The sequence below is a fragment of the Pseudorca crassidens genome, chromosome 19 (assembly GCF_039906515.1).
Source record: "Pseudorca crassidens isolate mPseCra1 chromosome 19, mPseCra1.hap1, whole genome shotgun sequence".
Lineage (NCBI taxonomy): Eukaryota > Metazoa > Chordata > Mammalia > Artiodactyla > Delphinidae > Pseudorca > Pseudorca crassidens.
In genome coordinates this window covers 7,699,123-7,707,824 of record NC_090314.1, presented here as the reverse complement: position 1 = coordinate 7,707,824, position 8,702 = coordinate 7,699,123, and the positions used below count along the sequence as shown (strand labels likewise).

General features: G+C 39.2%; 1 protein-coding gene across 5 annotated transcripts in view; it reads left to right on the top strand.

Moving 5' to 3' along the window:
* MYOCD (myocardin) overlaps positions 1–8,702 on the top strand; it is a 259,110-nt gene that overhangs the window by 193,053 nt on the left and 57,355 nt on the right. For all 5 annotated transcript variants that reach the window (XM_067717582.1, XM_067717581.1, XM_067717584.1 and 2 more), the window contains exon 2: positions 5,348–5,413. In XM_067717582.1, coding sequence (XP_067573683.1) covers positions 5,348–5,413 — 66 coding nt within the window. The remainder of the gene's footprint in view (positions 1–5,347; positions 5,414–8,702) is intronic.

Below are 8,702 nucleotides of genomic sequence, written 5' to 3'. Positions count from 1 at the left end.
CCTGTGAAGGTATAGAGTTTTTAAACTATCATTTCTGTTATTTATAGCAATCAGTTGTGTACTCCGTCTGCCATCTCGAAACAGAAAACATTTACTACTTTCGCTGCTAAGAGGAGAGAAAAGAATAAGAAGTGTAAATTAGCATAAATTAGAACTTAGCACCTAGAAACAGATCATGGCTTATATTAGAACTCTAATAAATGATGAAAGCAACATTACAAATCAGTGAGCAAAGGAAAATTCTTTAATAAATGGCAGAGATATATGTAGTTTGCCAATTATTTGGAATAAATTAAAGTTATAGTCTAGCCTCAAGCCATACGTCAGATTCCACACGTGGGGATATATATATATATTTCTCTCTTCCTTCATATCACCAAATTCTTCCATTTTTTTTGTTCAAAAGTGTTTTCATATTTTTCTCTTTCATTCACTTCTATTACTTTAATGCAGTCAATCTAAGTCAAAATAGCTTTATAGCTAGAGAACTGAAGCAGGCTTCAAAATGGTTGACACTAGTAATGGGAGATCTCTCTAAACTTTTTCCTTTATTGGATTAAGATCTATGATAAATACAAAATAATTGAGGATTCTTACTCACTTTTGGTGTAATATATAGAATATGGAAGTTATTTGACAGAGAACTTGCAAAATCACTTATTCCAATCACAATATTTTGATAGAATTTACTAGTGAAACAGTCTGGGCTTGGAGGGTTTTTTGAGGGGGGAACTTTTTGGTAATCAGTGTAATTTATTTATTAAATATAGCATATTCAGATTTCTGGTTCTTCTTGTATCAATTTTGGTAAGTTGTAGTTTTCAAGAAATTTTATCTAAGTTGTCAAGTTTATTGGCACAAATTTGTTAATGATATTTTCCTGTTATCCTTTCTAATGTCGAGTGTCTAGGGTGGTAATTCCTGATACTGGTAAAATTTATCCTTTCTCTCTCTCTCTCTCTCTCTCTCTTTTTTCTTTTTTTGTCAGTCTGGTGAGGCTTTGTCAGTTTTGTTGTCTTGGCAAAGAACCAGCCTTTGGCTTTGTTAATTTTCTCTGGTACTTGTCTGCTTTCTGTTTTGAAGATTTCTGCTCTGATCTTTATTTCTCTTCCTTCTCCTTACTTTGAGTATACTTCTTTTTTAGCTCACTAAGGTAGAAACTTAGGTCATTGATTATTTAACTCTTTCTCCTAATCTAACAGAAGCACTTAAGACTCTAAGTTCCCCTCTAAGCATTGCTTTATCTGCATCCCATAAATTGTAGTATGTTGTATATTCATTATCATTCGGTTCAAAATATCTGTAATTTCCCTCGTGATTTATTTTTTGACCTATGAATTATTTAGAAGTTATCACCTGGTATTTTCCTAAAAAGCACATTGGTTCCCATTTCTAATTAATTCCAGTGTGATCAGAGAAATACTTTATATGAGTTCAGTTTTTTTTATTGAAACTTGTTTTATGGTCTAGTATATCTTGATGAATGTACTATGTGCACTTGAGAAGGATGTTTATTCTGTAGTTAGTGGGTGTAGAGCTCTATAAATATAAATTAAATCAAGATGGTTGATATTGTTGTTCACATCCTCTATGTCATTAGTAATTTTTTATCTAGTTCTACCAAGTGTTGAGAGGGATCTTAAAAATCTACCATGATTTTGAAATTGTCTATCCCTTTAATTCTGTCAGTTTTTGCTTCCTGTAATTTGAAGCTCTTATTAGATGCCTATCCATTTATAATTGCTAAGTCTTCCTGATGAATTGTCTTTTTTATAATTATGAAATGTCCCTTCTTTATCTCTGTTAATACTCTTTGACTTAAAGTATGTATTAACTGATATAGCCATTCCACCTTCTTATGATTACTGTTTGTATGGTGTATCTTTTATCCATCTATTTGTTTTTAACCAATCTGAGTCTTTATGTATAAAGTGTGTCTCTTGTAGACAGCATATAATTGAATATTGCTTTTTTAAAAATCCCTCCTGATAATCTGCCTTTTGAGTGTTTAACCCATTAATATTTAATGTAATTATTGATTACCACTTTATTACTCATTTTCTGTTTGTCCCTCTACTTTTTGTTTCTATTTTCCCCATTTCTTGCCTTGTTTTAGATTATTTGAATATTTTTTAACATTCCATTTTAATCTATTTATTCTTTTAAATTATACCTCTTGGCATTTTTTTTTTAGTTGCTCTAAGGATGAGAATATACATAATTAACCTTTCATAGTCTACCTAAAGTCTACCTATAGCCTTTGCTGTCACAAAGGGCCCTTGATGTTATAATTGTTACCTGTATTACATCTACATGCCTTAAGAACATCACCAGACAATGATATGACTTTTCTCTAAACAGTTATATATATATATATATATATATATACACACGCGCGCGCGCGCGCGCACACACACACACACACATATGACATATATATTTCTTAAACTTAAGAAGAAAAAAAATCTTTAAAATTTACCCAGCTAGTTACCATTTCTGATATGCTTTCATCATTCTTGAATATCCAGGTTTCCTTCTGATATCATTCCCCTTCAGCCTGAAGAATTTCCTTAACCATAGTAGTAAGTAATAAGGAAATTAATTCCTTATTGTAGTAAAGTCTGCTGGCAACAAATTATCCTGTTTCCCTTTTACCTGAACATATCTTTATTTCACCTTCATTTCTAGAGGATATTTCCTATTCTGGGTTGACAGTTTCAGGTTTGTTTTCATTTTGTTTTATTTTCTGGACTCCATGATTTCTACTGAGAAGTCTGTGATTATTTAAATCAATGTTTCCCTTTATGTAATGTGTTGTTTTTCCTGGCTACTTTCAAGATTTTCTCCTTCTCTTTGGTTTTCAGCCATTGGATTATGATGTATCTAAGTGTGGTTTTCTGTGACTATATCTGGTTTGGGGTTTGTTGAACTTTCTGAATCTGTAAATTTCTGTTTTTCACCGAATTTAGGGAGTTTGGGCAATTATTTATTTTTCTCTTCTCTCTCTAGGACTCTAATTAGCTGATATTAGACTTTTTGATATTGTGGCACAGGTACCAGAGGCTCTGTCCACTTTTTCCATCATTTCCCTCTCTCTTCTTCAGTTTGCTCTGTGTTCAAGTATACCGATTAATTACTCTAATATTCATTCTCTTTTCAGGCCTTTCGGTGAATTTTTTATTTCAGATATTCTACTGTTAAGTTTTGTATTTCCATTTGATTCCTTTTTATGTGTTCTGTTTTCTTGGTGAGACTTCCTGTCTTTACATTCATTTCAAGTATGTTTTCTTTTACTTCGTTGAGCATAGTTGAAAATAACTAAAGGCCTTGTCTGATAATTCCAACATCTGGGTCATCTCAAGGTTAGCACCTCATTATTGTCTTTTCCATTTAGAGTGGGTCGCATTTTCCTAATTCTTAGTGTGTAGAGTAATTGTGCATCGCATCCTGGACATTGTGAATCTTATACATAGACTCCTACGGTCCTCAGGAGAATGCTGATGTTTTTGTTTTAGCACACAGTTAACCCAGGTAGAGTCCCACTTTAAGCTCTCTCTTGCCTGTGTGCACAGATGTTCAAATTCCAGTTTAATTTTAAACCTTTGCTGTGCTGCTTTGAATCTGCCCCATGGAAACATCATTAGTGGATCAACCTGAAACTTGGAGAGATTCACACATGGAATTAGGGAACCCCCTCCTCCAGCTCCCTCCCTTACTGATTTCCCCCTTACTCCCTGGTGGGCAGCCTTGGTTGTCTGGGCACCTTTTCCTGATTCCTCTGGCCAGAAAGATGAGCAGGTTTTCTATTGGAGTTTTAACTGCCTATGACTTGCCACTTCATGACTACAGGCCACCCTCAAGGCAAAGCCTCCCGCCCCGAAATGAGAAACTCACCTGCATGTAAGTCACCTCTCCAAGTGTCAACTCCTCCCTACAGTCTGCCTGATTTTGTCACTATTCAGAATCCTCACGTAGTTATTTTTCACATTATGTTCAGAGTTTATGGTTTTTATCAGTAAGAGGGTTGGTCTGAAGGAGGGCTTGAATAATAAACGCTCGTGTCGTTTTCATGTATCCACAAAGTTAAATAATTTAGTCCTCTTTGTTGTCCAGTCCTAAGATGGAGTCATATGAGGCTATTCAGTGAAGCACAGTCCAGCCACCAAAAGTAATTAAAAGTATTTCAGCGACATTGGTCTCTCCCAAAGAAGTTTGGTGAGAAGCCAATTCAAAACCCACAGCAACACTTTTTAAAATTGTCTTTCTCCATTACTCTCTCAGTGTATCTTATGACTGCATTTGCTCTGAAGCCTCACTCTGAAATACTAAATAAACGAACATCAGCCCATATATCCTTTTCATCTTTGCTTCTCTTCTCTCCATTCTAATTTTATCTTCATAAAAGCAATGGTTATTCTCTCTTTTCATTATAAGGCGATTAAACCAATCCCTGTCCTTGAAAAGTTCTGCTCTTTCTGTTCTTATCCTGAGCAACTTAAACCCGGGAACCAAGATGGCGAACTCAGAATCTCCCTGAGAAATTGTAAATGTCCAAAGATGATGGGTATGTTTTTAGGAGGAAAGGGGTGAAGAGAATGAGAAAATCATAAATAATATGCTAGGGATAGTAACAAAGTTTTATAATTTATAGTTTGGACAGATAACAATGTTTTAATTTTTCTAAGTAAAGCATGACTCCAATAGCCCTTCTCTGAATTTCCAAGTGGATTCTAAACTCTCAGAATACTACCATTTATTGATGACTTAGGTGCCAGGCACCCTGCTAAGCAGTCTGCATACACAGTTTAATCAAACTATATAACAATCCTGTAAGGCAGGCGTTGTTCCCAGTTACAAATGAAAACACTCTGAGGGTCAGAGACGTTGAACAACTTGCCTAGAGTTACCCACATAGGAAGGGGCTAGAGATGGGATTTGAACCCAGGTGAGAGTGGAGAGGCCAAGCTTCCTTTACTCCGTCTCCTCCTTTGAAATCATGGCCGAGCTCCCAGCAGTGTTTGATGGTATTCACCTCCCAGGTGGTCTAGCAGGGGAAGACAGAGCATGCTGCTGTGAAAGTAACATTCACTTCACAGAGGAGACAAGTCTTCCAGTCTCTGGCTGTTACCCACTTGCTGCAAAACCCTGCAAGCCCCTCAGCTTCTCTCATCCTTCCTTCTCCACGTCTACAACAGACGCGCAAGTGTCCTTCACGCAGACTTTCAGAACTGTTCTAGAAATAATGCAAGAAGAGTGATGCAAAAAAAAAAAAAAAAAGTACGAGGCAAATAGAAGTGATTGCTATCAGTCTTAGCCCAACTCACAAACTAACACTTGCTTTTCTAAGTTTTACAGTTACGGCTTCAACAGAGAAGGACCCAAGAACAGCTGGCTAACCAAGGCATCATACCACGTGAGTAGCTGCATCTCTTATTGACTGATCTGGACCATGGGACCATGCAGCTTGAGAGCTGGAAAGCACCTCAGAGGTCATAGTCTAATTCCATGGATCAGTCTCCCCAGATCCTCACAGACTCTGTGTCAGCAGGAACCCCAGACCTTGGCAAGGAGGCTTAGCCCCAAATGCTACTCACCTGTAAGCGCTTCCCTTTAATCATATAGGTTGTACCGAAAATTCTAATGTGGTGGTTTGTTTATAGGACAAACACAATTCTATGGGCGTCCGTCCCTCTCTCCTACTTTTAGAATTGGATCTAATCACTCTTCTTTCCGGAAGCATCAATCACATCACCTTTTTCTCACCTCCTCGGTTTCACTTCTGTGTGGGTACCTGAGTCCACAAGTAATTGAATATTGTCCAGTGCTTCCTTTCTGGAATAATGAGTGGCAATACCATTCTAGTGTAAATGGTATAACATTGAATTACTGGCCATCATTTGGGTCAAAGAAGAAGGATTATCATATCTTTTAGAAGATACGTTTGAAATTTCCTGCCAGTTTAGCAATGGAAGCTAACTTTGGGTTAGCTATAGAAACAGGAAAAGTACTGGATAAATGGAATCACCATGTAAGCTCCTTTAGGTGACACTTTCGAACTTCTCACCCCAGCAAGATTTAAAAGTCAATATCCATAATGACTCCTGCAGAAATCCAGGTCCTCGTCATGACTGTGGCTTCAGGGTTAAGCATGTGCCCTTGATTGAATGTCCTGCAGGTAGTAACCTTGGTGCCCTGTGATCCAAGGTCCAAACAATTTAAGTGTTGTCGGTGCTTCAGAACCAGAACAGAACTAAGAATATTTAAGTCCCTTTCCCTTGGTAATTCAGGTGAAGTTCTTTGTTCATGGCTAAGTGCTACAAAGAATAAACAGCAGGTGACCTATGGCAGAACAACTTTTTTAGAGGTTTGCTAAAGCACAGAAGAAAGATCTCACCTTGCAGCTGAAAGGCTGCTTCAGTAAAATGTACAGTGAGGAAGAGAAACCAAAGGTACAAGTCTGTGTGGCCTGTTTCATCTCAGTCAGCCCAGCAGGGCAGGTGCTAAAACCCAGGAAAGACCAAGAGTCTGCAGACTTCAAGACAGATAAATACGTTCGCACTCCATTGTGAGCAGGCCAGTCTTTTTCAGAATCCTGTTGCAGACACGTAGAATCGAACTTGTTTAACCACGTCTAGAAGAACGATTCACTAAGAATGGAGTGTAGACAAGTCTAGATCCACCAGGATCCTCTCCGTAGACCACAGTCTCTGCCACGTGCCCTCAGATATAAGATGAGCACATCGGTTTCAGTGGGATTCAAATAACCTGTTCCTTCACGGGTGTTTCTTTCCCTTAATTCTGGAAAGGCAATTGGAGTAGAGAGGCCTGGTACCTTTGCATCCCCTCAAGCTGTTCACAGCTGATTTAAAGTTTAACCTACGTGCTTAAATAATCCAAGCCCGGGTCTTGCAGCTGGCTTTCGGATGAGAATAAACTTTTGTTTTTAGGTTGCTGGGGTTAAATTTCAGGGAGTCAGTGAAACACCTAATAAAAATAGGAATGAACCCGATGGTGCATTTTTACATAACACCCTTATGTAAGTCATGCAAATTGAACGTCCATTTGTAGAGTCGAATCCAATGAAGATATAATATTTTGTTGTCCAGGATTTTCAGAATCAAGTAGTGTACATATTAACGAAATACTGCTTGACAGAAATTTTGCATCCATAGCCCATTGTCTGATTAAGATAATTGCGGGGGGAAAGTCTTAAGAGTAATGCAATGATATTTCTTTTTAATTCAGAAAAATGAGAAGGGTTGATTAAGCATCGTCAGTTTTCCTTACTCTTTAGCCATCTCCTCTCCAGGCTTCCCAAGGGTGTCGATTCTGCTGTGGAAAAATGTCAGAGCCGCAGCAGGTGCACCCTGCAGGCCCAGCCCCTAGACCTCGATGACTTAGTGCTTCTGGGGAAGCCAGACCCAGTCGAGCCCCTGCACCTGCTGAGAGGCTGGGGGCCAAGATGGTAGCCTCATCAACCCAGACATGAAACATGCAGTCTGTTTACTCAGCGCCCCCGGGGGCATGTGTGTAAAAGCAGCCGCTCTAGAGGAAGGAACAGGAGCCCATGGTCTCAGGGTCCTTTCAGCTCAATCAAACTCAACACATTTCATGATGAACTTGGCTCTCTGCAGGGTGGTGTGCCAGGTGCTGTGGGGGGCCACAGTGAGCAGGACCGTCCTTCGCGGAGACTCGAGATTTCAGGGGAAAAGGTGACAAGAGACACAGATAGTATGAGTCAGGGTGAAACTAGTTATGTTCTACAAGAGGGCTCTTTATGTCTTCGTTCTATCATTTGAATTTTTTAAAGTGGAAGGAAAGAGGAAAGGAGGAAGAAAGGGGGTAGAATGGAGGGAAGCAAAGCCGGTAGTCATTGGAGATCATCTAATTTACTGATTTTCAATGTTTTTTAATAGTTAAAGATAGTGTGTGTCTGTGTGTGTGTATATATATATATATATATATATATATATATACACACACACACATATACTCCCCTGGTGGCGCAGTGGTTGAGAATCCGCCTGCCAAGGCAGGGGACACGGGTTCAAGCCCTGGTCCGGGAAGATCCCACATGCCACAGAGCAACTAAGCCCATGTGCCACAACTGCTGAGCCCGCAAGCCACAACTACTGAGTCCACGAGCCACAACTCCTGAAGCCCGCATGCCTAGAGCCCGTGCTCTGCAGCAGGAGAAGCCACCGCAATGAGAAGCCCACACACCGCAACGAAGAGTAGCCCCCGCTCGCCGCAACTAGAGAAACCCCGTGCACAGCAACGAAGACCCCAATGCAGCCAAAAATAAATAAATAAATAAAAATTTTAAATTTATGGGGGGAAAAAAAATATATATATATATATATATATATATATATATATATACACACTGACTGGAACAGGGTCGGGGTCCTCTGTCCCATTCACCCGGCTCCCCTCATCCCTCCTAGATGACCCTGATTATCCTCCCCAGAGCGCTGGTCGTCTTTAAACAGAGTTTGAAAATCCCTTCCCTAGTCCATGTCTCATTGTCTTTAACCTCCATGAAGCCGAGATTGGAGAGGCCTAGGAGACTTTTCAAACATCCCCAAATCAGGGCCCAGTGTGGTCCTACTTACAGACCTGAACTGTGAGACCTTAAATGCACACACGATAAAATTAGTAACACGATCTCACGTTATCCATACGTTGGAAATAATTGCAGT